This window comes from Fusarium vanettenii (assembly GCF_000151355.1).
Source record: "Fusarium vanettenii 77-13-4 chromosome 7 genomic scaffold NECHAsca_81_chr7_3_0, whole genome shotgun sequence".
Classification (NCBI taxonomy): domain Eukaryota; kingdom Fungi; phylum Ascomycota; class Sordariomycetes; order Hypocreales; family Nectriaceae; genus Fusarium; species Fusarium vanettenii.
In genome coordinates, this window is record NW_003315808.1 from 1 (window position 1) to 18,397 (window position 18,397).

General features: G+C 45.8%; 6 protein-coding genes across 6 annotated transcripts; 4 read left to right on the forward strand and 2 right to left on the reverse strand.

Annotated features, from left to right (window-relative positions):
* Positions 1-4,378: 4,378 nt before the first annotated feature.
* Positions 4,379-5,594, forward strand: NECHADRAFT_82248 (uncharacterized protein; the record flags this gene model as incomplete). Its single annotated transcript, XM_003040069.1, has 3 exons — positions 4,379-4,631; positions 4,677-5,095; positions 5,142-5,594. The coding sequence occupies 3 exons, from the start codon at positions 4,379-4,381 to the stop codon at positions 5,592-5,594; spliced, it is 1,125 nt and encodes a 374-aa protein (XP_003040115.1).
* Positions 5,595-6,515: 921 nt separating this feature from the next.
* On the forward strand, positions 6,516-8,178 carry NECHADRAFT_82249 (uncharacterized protein; the record flags this gene model as incomplete). Its single annotated transcript, XM_003040070.1, has 2 exons — positions 6,516-8,117; positions 8,170-8,178. 2 exons carry the CDS (start codon positions 6,516-6,518, stop codon positions 8,176-8,178), a joined length of 1,611 nt encoding a protein of 536 aa, XP_003040116.1.
* A 148-nt stretch (positions 8,179-8,326) lies between these two features.
* NECHADRAFT_44450 (uncharacterized protein) lies at positions 8,327-10,138 on the reverse strand (the record flags this gene model as incomplete). The annotated part of the gene is made up of 6 exons (XM_003040082.1): positions 8,327-8,581; positions 8,634-8,808; positions 8,878-9,262; positions 9,318-9,502; positions 9,581-9,801; positions 9,863-10,138. 6 exons carry the CDS (start codon positions 10,136-10,138, stop codon positions 8,327-8,329), a joined length of 1,497 nt encoding a protein of 498 aa, XP_003040128.1.
* A 693-nt stretch (positions 10,139-10,831) lies between these two features.
* Positions 10,832-11,786, forward strand: NECHADRAFT_82251 (uncharacterized protein; the record flags this gene model as incomplete). The annotated part of the gene is made up of 2 exons (XM_003040071.1): positions 10,832-10,888; positions 10,953-11,786. The coding sequence occupies 2 exons, from the start codon at positions 10,832-10,834 to the stop codon at positions 11,784-11,786; spliced, it is 891 nt and encodes a 296-aa protein (XP_003040117.1).
* A 570-nt stretch (positions 11,787-12,356) lies between these two features.
* Positions 12,357-14,366, reverse strand: NECHADRAFT_94784 (uncharacterized protein; the record flags this gene model as incomplete). Its single annotated transcript, XM_003040083.1, has 6 exons — positions 12,357-12,689; positions 12,749-13,083; positions 13,132-13,552; positions 13,602-13,967; positions 14,022-14,254; positions 14,324-14,366. The coding sequence occupies 6 exons, from the start codon at positions 14,364-14,366 to the stop codon at positions 12,357-12,359; spliced, it is 1,731 nt and encodes a 576-aa protein (XP_003040129.1).
* Positions 14,367-15,549: 1,183 nt separating this feature from the next.
* On the forward strand, positions 15,550-17,808 carry NECHADRAFT_21539 (uncharacterized protein; the record flags this gene model as incomplete). Its single annotated transcript, XM_003040072.1, has 3 exons — positions 15,550-15,683; positions 15,823-15,925; positions 16,093-17,808. Coding segments are annotated over 3 exons (1,953 nt in total), but the record flags the coding sequence as incomplete, so codon positions are not given.
* Positions 17,809-18,397: the final 589 nt, after the last annotated feature.

The following is an 18,397-nucleotide window of genomic DNA, read 5'->3' on the forward strand; positions in this document are numbered from 1 at the left end:
CCTTAAAAAATAAATTAAAAGGTATTAAAGTAACTCCCTAGAATTAATTCTTAAAGCTCTAAGGTCTTTTAAGAAAGAGATAAAAGTAATTATATATTAGGTTATTTTATTAATTAATAAGATAAAAAATGTTTAAGAAATAAATAAGATATTAAGTTAATATTAAAGGGTAAAAAAGACTAAATTATAAAAAGAGAGGTTATAATAATAAAGTAAGAAAGGAAAGTAATTAATTATATAAATATAGATATAATATATATATATAGTAAGTATTATAGTTATGCAAGTATTATAAAAATCCCTTAACTTATATCTTCTTTATTTAATTAATTATTTCTTAATTACCTAATATATTATAGGCTTTTATTAAGTCTAAGATACTCCTTGCCCTTTAGGCTATATAAAATAACCCTAAGTTAAGTATCTAATAAGCTATAATTATCTATAAGGTTTATTATTATACCTTATATTATCGATAATATAGTATTTAATCTCGACGTAATATTATCTAGAAATCATATTAGCTATCTAATCTAGAGGAATAGATCCTTAAGTACTTTATTCTCGACCTAGATTCGCGAGGATTTCCTCCCTAGCTTTATAATATAAAAGAAATAGCTAATTAATTACTTATCGATCGCGATGCGCTATTAGTCGGTATATATTAGGCTTATAACTTTATTAAGTAATACTTAGACCTTAAGATATATTTTTTTTAGAAATATAATTACTAGAGAGCTAAATATAAAGATCTTATTATTATTTATAATTAATTTCGGCTTATAGTAAATATAATCGCGAAGTATAATATCTAATTAAATAATCTATATAACTTTAATAAGACTAGCTTTCTTATAGGCATAATTATAAGTAAAATAATTATTATAGGTTTAAAAAGGTATTTAAAGCTAAAATTAATATAGCCTAAAAACTAAGAATAAATTATAATTATTTAGGTAATTAATATAAAAGGCTAGGCGATCTAGCTATTTATTATTAGCGCGGGCTAATATTACCTCGCTAATTAATACTAAGATAATAACCTCCTAGGCGATTAAGCTATTATAATAACCTAAAATAGCTAAACTAATAATAAGATTAATCTTAAGTAGCTTAAATATTTTAATTAATATATAGCTAAGCGATTAAATAATTATTATTACCTTTTAATCCTTAATAGCTATAAAAATTATTAGTTTATTAAATTTAAGAGATATTATAAGGAAAAGAAGATTATTTAGCTTTATATATCGCCTTATTTATCTTATTTACTTTAGCCCCTTAATATTAGGTATTTTAATATACTAAAGAAGGCTTATAATTAAGAAATAAAATATCTAATTAGATACTTTATAACTTATATTTTAAAGACTAAGTTCTTTTTAGCCTTCTATATAATATATAAGGCTATTATAATAAAAAGAAATATTAAGGGGGCTTTTAAAAGAGCTAGCTTTATTCCCCTTAACCTAGAAAATATAATCTTAAAGCTTAATATTTAGCTATAAATATTAATACTAGTTAAGGAGGTATTTAATTAAGTAACCTCTTAGGCCTTAAGGACCTTAAAGACTATACTTAAGGCCTAATCTTAATCTAAATACCTCGAAAGATGAATTAAAAGGCATTAAAATAGCTCCCTAGAGTTAATCCTTAAAGCCCTAAGGTCTCTTAAGAAGGGGATAAAGGTAATTATATATAAAATTGCCTTATTAATTAATAAGGTTAAAGATCTTCGAGAGGCAAATAAGATATTAAGCTAGCACTAGAGGGCAAAAAGGACTAGACTATAGAAAAGAGGGGTTATAATAGTAGAGTAAGGAAGGAAGGTAATTAATTAAATAGATATAGATATATAGGTAATAGTAGAATTATTATAGAGTAGTAATTAAGGAAGGTTAGCGCGACCGGGGGTTTAATATTATAATATTTATAGCTAGCCTAGCTATAATATAAGGACTTATTAGGTAATAATTAAGATATCTAGGGAAGAATATAATAAATAGTTTTAATTAATTAAATAATTTATAGTATTTTTATTATAATCTCTAGCTTAGAGGTTAGGATTTTTATAATACTTATATAACTATAATACTTACTATATATAATATATATAATAAGCGAGTATTATAGATAAGCGAGTATTATAAAAATCCCTTACCTTATATCTTCTTTATTTAATTAATTAATTCTTAATTACTTAGTATATTAGGCTCTAATACTAAAGCTAGAATTCTTCTAATACTTTAAGCCCTCTAAAATAACCTAAAACTAAGTATCTAATATATTATAGCGATATATATAGTTTATTATTATACCTTATATCGCCGGCAATAAGGCATCTAGTCTTAATGCGATATTATCCCTAATTTATATAAGCTATCTAATCTAGAAGAAGATATCCTTATTTATTTTATCCTTGACCTAGATTCGCGAGGATTTCCCCTATAGCTATATAGTATTAAAGATATAGCTAATTAATTACTTATCGACCGCGATATATTACTAGTTAGTATATACTAGGCTTATAACTTTATTAAGTAATACTTAGAGCTTAAGATATATTTTTTTCGGAAATATAACTACTAGAGAGCTAAGTGCGAAGATTTAATTATTATCTATAATTAATTTTAGCTTATAGCGAATATAATCGCGAAGTATAATATCTAATTAAATAATATTTATAACTTTAATAAAATTAGCTTTCTTATAGGTATAATTATAAGTAAAATAATTATTATAGGCTTAGAAAGGTATTTAAAGCTAAAATTAATATAGCCTAGAAATTAGGAATAGATTATAATAATCTAAGTAATTAATATAGAAGGCTAATTAATCCCGCTATTTATTATTAGTTTAGGCTAATATTACCTCGCTAACTAATACTAAGAAAATAACCTCCTAGGCGATTAGGCTATTGCAATAACCTAAAATAACTAGACTAATAATAAGATTAATCTTAAATAGCTTAAGCACTTTAACCGGTATATAACTAATCGATTAATTAATTCCTATTATCTCTTAATCCTTAATAGCTATAAAAGTTATTACTCTATTAAATTTAAGAGATATTATAAGGAAAATAAGATTATCTAGCTTTATATATTACCTTATTCCTCTTATTTACTCTAGCCCCTTAATATTAAGTACTTTATTATACTAAAGAAGGCTTATAATTAAGAAATAAAATATCTAATTAGATATTTTATAATTTATATTTTAAAGACTAAGTTCTTTCTAGCCTTCTATATAATATATAAGGCTATTATAATAAAAAAAAATATTAAGGTATTATTTAAAAGGGCTAGGCTTATTCCTCTTAATCTAGAAAGTATAATCTTAAAGCTTAATATATAGCTATAGATATTAATGCCGGTTAAGGAGGTATCTAATTAATTAACCTCTTAGGCATTAAAGATCCTAAAGACTATACTTAAGGCCTAATCTTAGTCTAAATACCTTAAAAGATAAATTAGAAAGTATTAAAGTAATTCCTTAGAGTTAATCCTTAAAGCCCTAAGATCTCTTAAGAAGGGGATAAAGGTAATTATATATTAGGTTATCTTATTAGCTACTAAGAATAAAGACCTTTAGGAGGCAAATAAGATACTTAGTCGGCGCTAGAGGGCAAAAAGAACCCGGCTATAGAAAAGAGGGGTCATAATAGTAGAAAAAAAAAGGCAAATAATTAATTAAATAGATATTAATGCATAGGTAATAGCGAAATTATCGCGGAGTAGTAATTAAGAAAGGTTAGCGCGATCGGGTATTTAGCGTTATAGTATCTACGGCTAGCCTAGCTATAATATAAGGACCTATTAGGTAGTAATTAAGATATCTAGGGAAGAGTATAGCGAGTAGTTTTAATTAATTAGATAATTTATGGTATTTTTATTATAGTATTCCTAAGGAGGGTTAAGATTTTTATAATACTTGCTTATCTATAATACTCGCTTATTATATATATTATATATTATAAGTAATAATAAAATTATCGCGGAGTAATAATTAAGGAAGATTAATATAACTAAGGGTTTAATATTATAATATTTATAGCTAGCCTAGCTATAATATAAGGACTTATTAAATAATAATTAAGATATCTAGGGAAGAGTATAATAAGTAATTTTAATTAATTAAATAATTTATAGTATTTTTATTATAATTTTTAGCTTAGAGATTAGGATTTTTATAATACTTATATAATTATAATACTTGCTATATATATATATTATATATTACTTTAAGCTATAAGGATTTTTAAAATAAAGTCCTTTTTCTTATATTTTCTTTATTTATCTTTCTAGATTTATTTAAAGTAAAATAAAAAGAATTAATACCCTTATCACTTCATAGTGCCTTTTACTACACATTTGTCATGTCGGTCCCAGCCGATCAAACTCAGCCTCATATTCAAGGCCAGGGCTCAGCCCGATCTAGCTGGATATCGGTAGATGGCAACACTAGAGAAGACTTCCTGCGAGTTACTTCAACCGGCTCCCAACAGATCATACTGCGACATGATGCGCCAGAAAATCACACTGGCACTTCTGATGGCAACGCTGGGGATGATGTGACACCACCAACGACCTTGGATCACATCCATGGACACGTTGGGGGTAACAGATATGGTGAGTATCGGAATGAACTGTGGGCGATGAGCTAATCCATGGCAGGGACGGCTTTGCCGTCGACATTGCAACTACTCGATACATCGGCCGTCGTCGAACCTCTCGCGCTCTACGTGGAGCATGCGACGACCGGCTCTGTCTGTGAACCGTTGGCGATGCCTTCTGTCCACATCTCTCAGTCTGTTGGCGAGGCCTCTCTACCTGCCTTTGGTCAGAAACGTCAGAACTCTGGGGGCGAGGAGCACCAACTTGAAAGCAAAAAGCCTCGATCGGAAGACCAGCACAACAGTACGCCTCCGGGTAAAGATGCAGCTAGCAGTAGCGGCGGCAATGGCACCCTGAATCCGAACGAGAAGGCAACCCTCACCGAGAAATACGCTTGTTTCTTTTATAAGATATGTCCTGAGCAATGCACAGGGTTTACTCTATTGAGGTGGAGTGCCGTCTTACAACATCTGCTTCGGGTTCATGTCCTTGGAAATTCTAAGGAAAGCCTGAAGTCCTGATGAGAGTAAGGGTATTTCCGGAAGCCCTGACGAGATCAGGTGGAAGAAAGCTTGGAGCATAATGTGGCCTGAACTGGAAATCCCCCGAAACCCTCACTTTGAGAAGCTTGTCGATATTCAGCGCCGCGAGGCAATGCAGCCTGTCTTGAAGTACCTTAAGGAAGCTGGAGTTCCGGTGCGCAATCTGGAATCTCACGCAGCGGCGCTCATCGATATTGTGTTATGCATTCCGACTCCCACGCCGCGAGCCGTGGGTGGTGAAGCCGTCCCAGCTGAGGGTGTACAAGGTCTCCCAGCCACGGCCTCCGCGCCGGCCGCCAGCCCTCCTTTGCAGCCAAACGCATCCGTCCAGGCTTCTCAAGGCGTGTCTGGGATTGTGATGCCCCCACCGGGCCAGCAGATGGTCTTTGGTCACCATCCACAAACCCTGCCCGCCTTCGCAGCAGTCCATGGCTAACAGCATCACACCATGCCCACACGAGAGGAGCCCAAATTCTATCATCTTGACCGTCAAATGACTGCACAGGTCTCATACGACATGACCCCACAACTTCCGCCTGGTTCGGCGAACAGCTTGCCAAACCTGGGTCCTGCGAACACCCCCTTGGCGGAACATATTGTCCCTCAAGGCTTCGGTGTCTTGCAATATCACCAGGGTTTGAACGCTTTTACCTTCTGAGATCAAGGAGGAAGAGCCTGGCTGTTCACGGTGCTCCCGACACTTCTGCAATCCGCCTTAGGTGATTGGGACCCTGACGCACTAGGCTGATGTCTTGCGTATGGCAATGGCCGTCTATGTCCAGACATCCAGCAGTTCATCATCCACTTACCCCCGCCCTTTTCCTTCATGTGATCGTTGGTTCTTGGCAATGGTGGTTAAAGGTTAAACGGCCAATGTTGCGGTTCCTGCAGGTCCCCCGGCAACGTTATCACACGGTATACTAAGTGGAGAGGGTTTCTATGGGATAGTATTATCTTAGAAACTGAGCCAGAGGATCGCCAAAACAGTGACGCATTTCAGGTCGGGGTTAGCACCTGTATTTAGGTTTCCTCTAACTAGCTTATTAACTATCTAGGTAGTTGATATCGGCAAGGAAACTGCGTGAACTTAAATATAAAAGAGCATAATCTTTCAAGGATTCTACAGTCCAGTCACCACTCAAAAAGGAATGTCAGCATCCTCTCTTGACATGATCCTTGCCAGTTTGAGCGTTATGCCGATTATTATTCCGATCCGACAAGAGGAACGAATCTTATAACCCCGCTTTCAACGCAAAACCGCTGAAGCCTAACTATCTGCTTCGGCGATGACCTTGGAGATCTTCTTCATCTCTGTGTACAACCAGCGACCTCCTGCCAGCCCTATAGTATCGTAACCATGTGGCTCATCAATACGACCACCATCGAACTGGAAAGAGCCGACGCTGAGGAGTTGGAGTCCACTCCTTATGCAATCCTCTCACATACATGGGACGATGGAGAAGTCACCTTCGACGACATGATGCAACCAGACATAGCAAAGAAGAGGCGAGGCTATACCAAAATCATGAAGACTTGTCAACTAGCAAAGCAGCGAGGGCTTGCATATGCATGGGTCGACACGTGCTGCGTGGACAAGCGTAGCAGCGCCGAGCTAGCTGAGGCGATAAACTCTATGTTCCGATGGTACCAGTGCTCAGCGGTTTGCCTTGCTCACCTCCAGGATTTGGTACCTCACTCCGGTACAGGGGACGATTCGCTCAGCGGCCTATCATCCTGTCGGTGGTTCACAAGAGGATGGACACTGCAAGAGCTGATTGCCCCGCAAAACCTCGAGTTTCATGATTCCGAATGGCGCCATAGGGGAACAAAAACAACGCTGCGACACCAAATTAGCGATATCACCGGAATCGAAGTTGAAGTGTTGGAGAATAATGCTTTCCTCGAGAGCATACCAATTGCGAAACGGATGTCCTGGGCGGCAAGCCGAAGTACCACGAGAGTCGAAGATCTCGCCTACTGTCTTCTTGGTATCTTTGACGTTAACATGCCAATGATGTACGGCGAGGGCACCAAGGCCTTCTCCAGGTTGCAGGAGGAAATAGCGAAAGAAACGACTGACCTCTCCGTGTTCGCATGGAAGGCTCAAGAGGAGACAGGCACGTCACCTCAAGACTTCCGAGGGATCCTGGCCCAGTCTCCCGCCGAGTTTGCACACTGTCGAAAGCTTCGTCGGGCACCTAATATCAGGCAAGGCCATGTCTTCACCATGACTAACAGAGGTCTGAGACTGGAGACATTTCTGGGTAAAAGTGATGATATAGACTATGTTCTGAATCTGGATTGCATCATACCCGATGATAGCGGCGGCGAGCAAAGGGTCGGCGTTTTCCTATCCAAGACTGCGGATGGCTACGTTCGAACTCGTCCTGCCGAGCTCTTCGAGACACAGAACTCCTGGATCTGGGCTGGCGCTCGCCATCAGGTCTTCATCCGCAAACGGGTCACCCCCTTCGCTTCCTGGAACCTGAAGAATCTCTCGGCAACGAATCTCGCATTTCAGTTCAACTTTAGCCCGGGGTTCCAGCTCCATTCTTTCACAGCTAAGCCAGCCGACTTGTGGGACTCGCACCGGCAGTCATTCATCACGGACAATAGTGAACGATTCACTGGCTTTGTCGACTTTCAGATTTCCGACACTTCAGATAGCTTCGTCACCGCACGTCTCTTCATCGTGTGCAGCCTGATGGCACAACCTGGCGACGCATCAGCGGGTTCTGTGAAGCCCTGGGTGGGCATTTACGATTCCCTGGACCAGGCAAGCTCAAAGAGGATAGTGGACTCCATCTCCGGCTACTACAGCTCGTACGGAGAAGAATTCTACCTACACCAACTCCGGGGTGGCGCACTTATGCACCCCAGTGGTTTGCCCCATGAAACCAGCGTGCCTTCCAGTTATCAACCCGGCCGCCTTTATGTCTATCTAGGAACTCCTCAAGGGGTAAGGGACGGAGTATATACTGTATCTATTAACGTTGTGAATCGATAAATAGTTATATTAATAGAAGCGTTTAAATAGATAATAAATGTACTTTACTTTTTTAAAATTACTTTACAAAATACAAATTTATATATAAAATTAACTAAACCAAGAAACTAGGTAAAGAGTTGCTGTAACTCAATAACTACAGTGAGAGAGGTACCGAAGCCTTAAACAGTGTACCGGAAAAAGGTTGCATCGTCGCCCTTCTCAGATTCTTGTTCCATCTCTGCGAGAGTATACTCGCTAGGTGGCTTGTACACCCTGTCACGCCTCTCATTCTCCCTCCGCAGATACCACGTCATGAATATGGCTAGGCCACAGCTCATGCAGAGGGTCCCGATCAAGGTACCGTGGCCGGCACGGTAATGCGGAGCATCTTCCTGTCTGTAGATGAAGCCTGCAACGGCGCCACCAATGTTTCCCTTGACAGAGTCAGCATCCGTAACAAACAGTTCTAATGGGAGGATGACTTACAAATCCAATCTGCATGGCTAGCCCAACTCCTCTCTTTACGGATCCGCCAATGTTGTTCCCGTTCCAAGAAGTGCCCTGCGGCACGTAGGCGAAGATGCCGGACAGCACAAGGAAGCAAGCAAAGTACTTTGCACCGCTGTTCTCCACTGTGACAAGAATCACAAGTCCAATGATGCTATAAGTTGGTTAGCTCAAGGCTGCCAAACTAGTTGAAGAGAAGCTCATGGTCTGGATAAGAACTCACCCCACTATGCAGAGGGATATAACATAAACACCACGCTGCCGGTGCTTATCAGCCATAAATCCGCCTATGACAGTCAAAAGACAAGCGGTGACATATGGTGGCACGGACATAAGCTGAGCCAGCTCCGCGGTATGTCCCATGCTGCGGATGATGGTTGGGAGGAAGATGGAGACCGAGTAGATGGGCAAGAATATCCCGATGGTGATAAACATGTGCACCCAGATTTTCCAATCCATGAAGGCGTGGTTGACGAACTTGGAGTGAAGTTCGTTGGACAAAACTGACGAGTCATCTCGCAGGCGGCGAACCACCTCTCTCGTCTCACCAGGCATAAGAAATTTGGCGCTGTCTGGATAGTCGTGCAATGAAAAGAATGCAAAGAATGCTGAATTTGAATGATTAGCCAAGGTAGTGTTGTGTAATGTATAAGCTGCACTCACCGACTAGGACGGTAAAAATTCCTTCGAGGATGAATATCCAGGACCATCCGCTGAGACCGCCGACTCCATCCATCTCCATGATGCCACGAGCCAAAAGACCACCAAAGGCGCCAGCGGCGGTGGCAGCGGAGAAGAAGATTGCGATCCTGAGGCCGCACTCATGCCGCTTATACCAAAGCGTGATGCTATCCCGTAGTCAGCAAGAGAGCCCATATGCGGCAGCAGCATGATATGGGGGACACATCCGAGAGCAAGCGACGTACTAGTATGTAACGCCAGGGAACAAGCCGCCCTCGGCTAGCCCAAGCGCCATCCGTGTGGCAAGGAGACCGGGATAGTTGCGGACGATACCCATCAGCGTCATGACAATACCCCATGCGAGCATTATTGAAGGGATCCAGATAGACGGGCGAAAACGCTTCATGGCGAGGTTAGAGGGGATCTCGGACGAGACGTAAAAGGGGAAGAAGACGGAGACGGCGACCTGCGATCATGCGTGGATCAGAATGAGTAAGCACCACTGGATACTCTGTAGATGGTCTTACACTGTAGTCCCATTTGCCCGTCATGTTCAGATCCTCCTCAAGCCCAGCCAGCCTCGCATTGCCGATGTTTGCTCGGTCGAGGAACGAGAGCAAGTACAGCAGTGAAAGAAGAGGTAGGAGGGACCAGTCAATCTTTCTCAGAAGCCTCTTGGTCTCGACTGGGGAGAATTCTCGAAGTGTGTCTTCCTCATGCTCAGTGACAGGTTTCACGACCCCCTTTTCAGGGGAAGAAACCTCGGGGTCTTGGGAGTGGTGGGCTGGGTTGATCGCGGCCATGCTTGAGATAGATTGTTGACGTTTACAAGTAAAAAGCAGTATTGGAACCCAGATTGATTTGTTGCCGTAATTCAGATTGCGAGCGAGACACGGAGGCTTATATAACCTCTATATACTGTAATTTAGGGTAGATAGTTGGATAGACTAGATAATGGCTATGAGAGCGTCACTCTCCCAGCAAACCCTCGGCTATTAGCACACTCTTATCCCGTCTCCAAGGCTATTCTCCTCTTCGGTTCGGCTGTTTCGGCGGTGCTTGAACTCTCGCCCTCGAGGCTAAAGCTGTTCATGTTGGCTGCGCGGGGCTGCGCGGGGCCCCATGGGGATGGGGAAGCCCCATGCACGCCAAGCAAGAGTGTTGCCGATCTCTAGTTCCACGGCTGTTGGCGGGGTCATTGAATTACAACCGATTTTGCCGACCCAACCCAGCAGCTCCAAACGACCAACATTCATTCGGGAAGTTATCTCCTCTTGGTACGTGACACTTCGCCCTGCGATTGGCCGAGCATAGGCCCCTTTGTGAGCCGCTCGGTGAAAGATAAAGCCGGCTTCGTGTCGCTTCCCTTTGTACAAAATAAGGCTCCTTATTATCCTCTTTCGTATGTTCGAGACGGTGCAAAATAGCTGTTAGCCACACCCTCAGAGCAAGTCACAGTGTCCGAGATCGAGACGGTCAACATCAACGCATTCACAATGGCACCTCCCAAGTTTCAATACCCCATCGTCGATGTCTGGTGCAACCTCCCCGGGGTAAGGGAAATCCTCCCGACAAATCTGATCGAAACGGCGTTTTCCTAACGTTACTGTTTTCTAGTTGGGCGCCGCCATCCCTGAGGTCGCTCGTTTGTTCTCCTACAGCCATTCTGACCCCGCCATCGCCGACAAGAAACGGTCTCCTGAGGAGGTGATCGCTTTGATGGACGAGGCAGGCGTCTCTCACATCTGCCTGTCTGCTTGGAGCCGCCCTGGCCAGATGATCTTCTCCAACGAGGAGGTTGCCAAGTACACGCGGGCATACCCAGATCGCATCTTTGGCCTTGCTGCCGTCGACCTTCATAACCCCGTCGAGGCTGTCAAGGACCTCGAGCACTATGTCAAGGTCGAGGGTTTTGTGGGACTGAGAGTCGTTCCCTGGCTCTGGAACCTGCCCCCCACCGATGGTCACTACTGGCCACTTTTCGTCAAGTGCATCGAACTTGACATTCCCTTCCTCACCCAGGTTGGCCACACAGCGCCTGCATGCCCGAGCGAGGTTGGGCGCCCGATCCCGTACATCGACACCATCGCTCTCAAGTTCCCAGACCTCAAGATCATCATGGGCCACATGGGATATCCTTGGGCAGCCGAAACCGTCGCTGTGGCCTGGAAGCACAAGAATGTCTACATCGACACCAGCGCATGGTCCCCCAAGTACTATGCGCCGGAGTTCATCACGTTTGCCAACACGACCGGGAGGACAAAGGTCATGTTTGGCACCAACTTTCCTCAGCTGGGCTTGAAGGAGTGCGTTGATAACGTCAACACCTATCTTGTTGGCACTAAGGACGGATTCAGAGATGCGTCTGTAAAAGAATTCATGGGAGGGAATGCCATCCGGGTCCTGAAGCTGCCTGCTGCTCCCCTGAACAAGCTCAGGGCCAGCCTTTGAGGCCGAGGCTTGTTTAGTTTAGTACCTGGATTCTAGTTGTTCTTGTCGTTTCTGGTGTCTTAGCCAGGTAGTATATCGCATATAAATGGGAGCTGGCGATAGGGCTTAGGGCTCTGTTTACGCATGTTTCCCCCATAAATGGCTCATGGCTATCCTTCCAACGCTCTCCGTTTCTTCTCAGTGACAAAAAAACATGCATTCCCGGACCTGCCAGGCGGAGATTAACGAAAGGTCCCGAGCCCAGGTGGACAAGGTTGCAGATGTCCTCTGGGGATGCTTTTGGTGGCCAGCGATTGAATATACGTCGAAGAATCCCCGAGATGGAGGTCCTAGAAAGCTCTTGGCACGTTTTTGACGGTTATCGCTTAACGTTGCTCATCGTCTTTTTTATCGATCTTCTAGCTGGGTTATCTCGGCTTCAACTATAACAAGGAACACATTTGTCTTCTTTATCATGCACCTACTGGTCTACCGTTGAGCCATGTTATTTTACTCGCCTCTAATCTGCATCAAGAATCTGACCTATACCTAGCTCAACATACGAGCCAATTTGTCACTAGCTGCGGCGCTCTATAGCCGCGCCGTTCGCTCCTTTATAGCATTTCTTTCCTTCTCCCTGAGCTGTCGACGAAGAATCTTTCCGGTCGAGTTCTTTGGAATAGCGTCTATAAACTCAATTCCTCCAGCCAGCCACTTATACCTAGCTTTATGCTTCTCGACATGTTCGCAGATGCATCTCGCCATCTCTGGTTCTGGAATCCCAGCCGACTCCTTCGACCTCACGACAAAGGCCTTGGGCACTTCGCCCGATCGGTCATGATACGTCTGGATGACGGCGCAGTCAGACACGAAGAGATGCGTGAGAATATGGGCCTCAAGCTCTGCTGGAGCAACCTGCATGCCCTGTTTACCACCAAGTGTTAGTTTTGCTGGAGAGTCACAGTCGGTGCGGTGGTGCATACCTTGACTTTGATGAGTTCCTTGATTCTATCGACAATAACAAAGTGGTCGTGACCTTGCGGGGACTTGCGAACGATGGCCTCGTCACCTGTCTTGATCCATCGGCCGTCGTTGTCCCAAAAGAATGTTTCCGCTGTCGCCTTCTCATTATTCAGATAACCTAGAGTGACAGAGGGTCCCTGAACGATCAGTTCGCCTGGCGTCTCGGGTGTCGTTACTTCGTTTCCATTAGTGTCCACGATCTTAGCTCTCATCGAAGGGAGAAGAGAGCCCGAGGACCCGTGAAGAATATCCGATTCGCTGGTTGAGGTAATGACGACCGCAGTCTCGGTCATGCCTAGTCCTTGTTTAGTGATATAAAAGTCCTGGATATAAGGCATCCTACCGTAGACCTGGCCAAGGTGCCAGTGAGGATATAATGCAGAAAGACTCTGAAGAGTCTCGCTAGCCAGAGGAGCCCCGCCAGTGTAGACAAAACGGACGCTACTAAGATCGAACTCTCTGCATTTCTCATGGTTGGATACCATCTGGACTAGAATTGGGGGAGCAATATTCAGCTGCTCAATTTTGAACCGTTGAACTGCCGTGAGGAACGTGTCGAGTCGGAAGCCGGGCAAAACAATGACTTGATCACCACGGTACGGCGCGACGTGTGCCATGATGACGAGGCCATAAGCATGACTGAAAGGCAGCAGTCCGAGCAGGACTTGCGAGTCAATGCTGTGACGTCGGCGATAGAAGCTTTCGAATGCGGTGAGCTGCATGATGTTTGCGATGATGTTGAAATGCGAGACCATGACGGCTTTCTATGCGATGATTAGAGAGGCAATGGCCGAAAGCGCAAGCGAATCATACAGGTAAGCCAGAGGTTCCACTGGAGAAACACAAGTACGCCACCTGTCTCGCCCCTCGCCCCTTAGTCCACTTCAGCTCTTTGATGGCAGGCACAGTCTTGCCCTCCTCGAGGAGGTCATGGATGGTTGCAAATCCGTCAGCCCGTTCACCAATATGCATGGGGAGGATAAACACTCGATCGCTCGGTATTCCTTTTGCGCTGGCCGCTCTGACGGCGTTCTGCAGGAGTGGGACGCACGTAAACAGCGCGACGGAGCCTGACGACCGGAGTTGTTGCTCCAGCTCGAACGCGGAGGCGGCGGGATTAGCTGGTGCAACAATCCCAGAGACACGGTGAATGGCGTGCGTCAATGGCACGTAGTCGATCTGCGAGGAGTAGGTAAGCTAAAGCGATGGCCGAGTGTGTCTCGTGAAACCGACAGTGTTGAAGGAGAAGAGCGTCACGACTCGATTCCATTCCGATCCCTCGTTGGTAAACCCTAACCTCTTTCCAATGGCCCTCGCAAGGTGATCCTCTCGCTCAACCGTCTCGGCCGCCGTGTACGATTTCCCCGTCAGGCCGCAGACGAACGGGGTCCTCGCCTTGGCGAGCGGATACCGCCCGTAGTCATCGTTGCTCATGAACTCGGCGATGCTGATGGAATCGGGAGGATCTGGCCGCCAAAGAGGTGACGCCTTAGTGCTATGTTGGCATTTAAGAGTGAGCGTGGGGATGGACATACCCATGGGTAGTTCCGGTACCCATGACGGCGGCGAAAAAACCATGATGGTGACTTGGGTGATGTACGGGAGCCTGATTTTGGCTGACCAATTGGTAGAAGATTGACCTCAATCAGTGCGGCTTTGTTAGTAGGCCGGATCTTAGTTATACTCGCAACCATGGTCGAAGACTCTCCTCTGCTTTGTCGGACTCATCTGGCCCGATGCCCCGAATAGCCGTCTGCAAAACACCTCGGCAAGAACCAAGGCGAGTTCTTCATATTGTGCTTCGAGAGACACGCTTTGGTGCGCCAACGTCCAGTTCAGGGCGTTTGCCGGTCAGTATAAGCCGCCGGGCCGTGAAATTGAAACATACCCCCCCGAAACAGCCGAATTTGGCGGAGGAGAGCCGAGTCGACGGCCCTAGCCTGCAGCCACCTCCCCTCCCCTCCCCTCCCCTCCCCTCCCCTCATGTTCTGGCACTTGATATCTTAACATGTGGAGTTTAAAATACTTGTACTTAGTAGTAAACGCCCTCGTTCTGTGTCTCGTCTCTTTTACCCCTGCCCGACCACACAGAGTCCACGGGGCTTGTCATGTTCACCCTTTGGATTGACGGACTAGGCCAAGACAAGCAAACTGGCTCCACAGGGATCATTGATGGTATTAGTCAAGTTATGAGAGTTTCTGAAGAACAAAGGAAACTGAATAGCCATGTGCTCGGGCACAGCTATGTAAGCTCATATCGTTAGGATTGGAACCCTTGATGCGACAAGCTGGACATAAAACCGGATAGTTAGACGACCCCAAAGTATGGGCTGCGTTTTTTCATATCCAGCCGCACGAACCTAGTGGTGATACTGTAGTGTACTGTAGGTATGCCACACGATGCCGATCCTTTTTTGCCGCGGTGAAAAGGCGGAACCTTAACCGGGCTCACATTGCTTCCCCATCCGTGCCACATCAATCTCCCCTACCCCGGGATTTTCCTCCCGATCCCCCCCACCGTCTCCTCTCCGTCGTGGAGCCTTAGCACGCGAACCTACTCACTCCCCTCAATATCGGTAGCCCATCCAGCAGCTTCTCTCCAACATCCCAGGAGCCTCAGAGAAGAAGAACCACTGCAGTCAATTGGACAAATGTCATCCAGCCAGCCGGCATGGACTCTCTCGACCCGCAGACAGACGACGGTGCTCTACCCGCTCAACTGTCACCACAACTTACCCAAGGGAGTCTCCTAGCCAGGGGTCGCAAGAGGGCCCGCAAGGCATGCCTATCGTGCCGCGCCCGTAAGGTCCGTTGCGACGTCTCCCAACGAGGGCGCCCCTGCACCAACTGTTATCTCGACGACGAGCCTTGCGTCGTGACGGGCAGGGCTTCCAAGTAGTAGGTCGAGTCCCATCCCCGGCCAGTAACCTTCCCCCATTTGTTGACCTGTCTATCATAGCCGCCGAGCCCAACATGACGTCCAGGACGGCATCCAGACGTCTTGGCCCCCATACGGGCCCCTACCGCCTGCGAGAGACTGCTCGGGAATCGCTGAAACGGTTGCCAACTTGGAGCCTGCTGGCCCGACCGACACTTCGCCGTGTGGTCTGCCTGCGGATCCTCCAGTTCAGCCCGGGGTAGATGACTGTCGTCATGGCGACGCCGACCAAAGTACTACGCACCATGAATCCGCCAAACCTCCAGAGAATCCAGCGGGTTCAGCCAGCGAGCACTTCACTCCTCCACAATGTGAGCGTGTTGCGTCTAGTTGACAACTGAACCTCTACATATGCTAACCTCGGAGCCGGCAGTCTCGCGCTACACATCTGCCCTCGATGACCTACCAGCGTTTCTTCCCAAGCCCAGCCATTCTTCAACAAGTCTCCAGAGCCACTGGCCCATGGTGCCCAACGCCCCCGGGTCCCCGGAGCTATCGTACTGCTGCTATCCCTTTCTCACTCTTACAAACCTCCACCAAATTCCCCAGCAAGATGCCGCGTTTCTCGACACCCAGGGCTGCTTTAGAGTCCCTGTGCAGCCTCTCCTCGATGAACTTGTCCAAGACTACTTCCTCCACATCCATCCTTTCCTACCGCTTATCAACGAGGGCGATTTCTGGGAACTATACTACCACGACCCGCGCTACCCACCCGAAAGACCCATGTCTCTGCTGTTATTACAGGCAATGCTCTTTGCTGCATGTACCTTCATCTCCGAGTCTGCAAGCCAGGCTCTTGGCTACCGGGATATCCGATCCATGCGAGCAACGTTTCTGCGAAGGGCAAAGCTCCTGTACGACATGGAATGCGAATCGTCACCCCTGGTGGCTGCTCAGGCATGTGTCCTTCTCTCCTTCACATCTCTCTCGTCCTCGAGGAAGCCCAACACCCTGTGGCTGAGTCTCGCCATTGAGAACGCAATGCTTGCTGAGGCACATCTCTATCCAACCATGATCTCTCCCGCGCGCTTGAAGGAGAAAAACGTTCTCAAGAGGCTTTGGTGGTGCTGCATCATTAGAGACCGCTCCATGAGCCTCTTAATGAGGCTTCCAATCCGCATAACCAAGCATCACTTTGATTTCAACCTCGACCCCCTTACTTCTAAAGACTTGGAAGATGAGCTCCAACGGTCAAAGGTGTACAACCCCACCACCAAGCTCAGGCTGGCCAAGATACTCGCCCAGTCGGTCGAGCTGCACGCCACACTCACGAATATCTTACTGCTTGTGGTCCCACCGAAGGGGATGCAGGTCCCGGACCTGGAGGAAACGGATGAGAGCCACGTCAAACTGAAGACGTGTAAGGCAGCTCTCAGACGATGGCATACCTCAGTTGTCTCTGAGTCGCCAAAAGTCCGCGACCCCACCAATGTAACAAGCTCACGTACTTCATCCGCCAATCACGAATCCATCATCTTGTATACGAATCTCATGTACATGTACTACCACACCGCGCGCATCGTCCTCTGCCACCACGAGGTGCTTCAGCTGGATATCTTACGGGCGAGCACTGGGCCCTCTCACTCCCTCCCCAACGATTTGTCGACTATCTTCGAGACGCGACGCGAATTGCAAGATGCGAACGCGGACATCGCAGAGTGCCACAAAGAGCTGCTCCGCCTGGGGCTTGTTCAACGGTTGCCCAGTTCCGCCATTGGTTTCATTGTTCTGCCTCTTGTGCTTAATATCCTAGACGTCAAGCTCTCTCCACCACCAACCGCAGAGCCGGACCAAGCGCATACCTCGGGGGCAACGCAGCAGCAACTCAACACCCTCATCCAGTTTATGAGGGTGTACTGGCCTCGATATGACGGTGTTGAGTGGGTCAGCGAGATTATCCGCCACATCATCAAGCTCGCCCAGTTGGACGAGCCCAGTGTCCGAAGGAGCAGTCTGAATGTCAACTGGGCAGACATGTTTGCTTTTCAGCCTAGATCGTATCTTCGTCTGGTCTTGTCCTTAGATCTAAGCCTCAGCAAGGGCCGCTTGCCCCAGGACTGGGACTTCCCCATCAAGCTCAGAGGCTTATTTTCGTTCGACGCCAACCCTCTGAAAGATCTAGTAGAAGTCAGTCACGACCATTTGGAGGGTTTGGACATTGCCAGCCTGCCTCTTCAAGCGAGCGATCAACTTCAGCATCATATCCTCGGGCTTGACGAATGCCTCATCGCCACTCTGGAGAGTCAGTTTGGCCTGGGCGGGGATATAGGCCTATCAAAAGCTGCCGAGGGGTGTCAGTCACAAGACGATGGAGCAACACCCTCGGATCATTCTGAAGAATTGAGCAGCGCTGCAACTTCGTCTGTGAACTTGCATGCTGAAAAGGAAGGCGTTGATTCGCGAATCTCTGCTACCTCGGACTATGGTGATGCGGGCGGCAGCGACCCAGCGGCTCAAGAAATGACAGATGATTTGATGGAAACTATTTTAAGGGAGGGCTTTGGCGAGTGTATTTCATAGGCGTGGAGTATTATGTATTTTTATTAGTTGTACGGCTAAGTAGAGGGACCTACGAAACATAACAATGCTGCCCTGACTCTATATCAACTACACTGGACATGACTAAACCTCTCTGACACACATTCTGCTTGTTGGTGTGATATTTAGAATA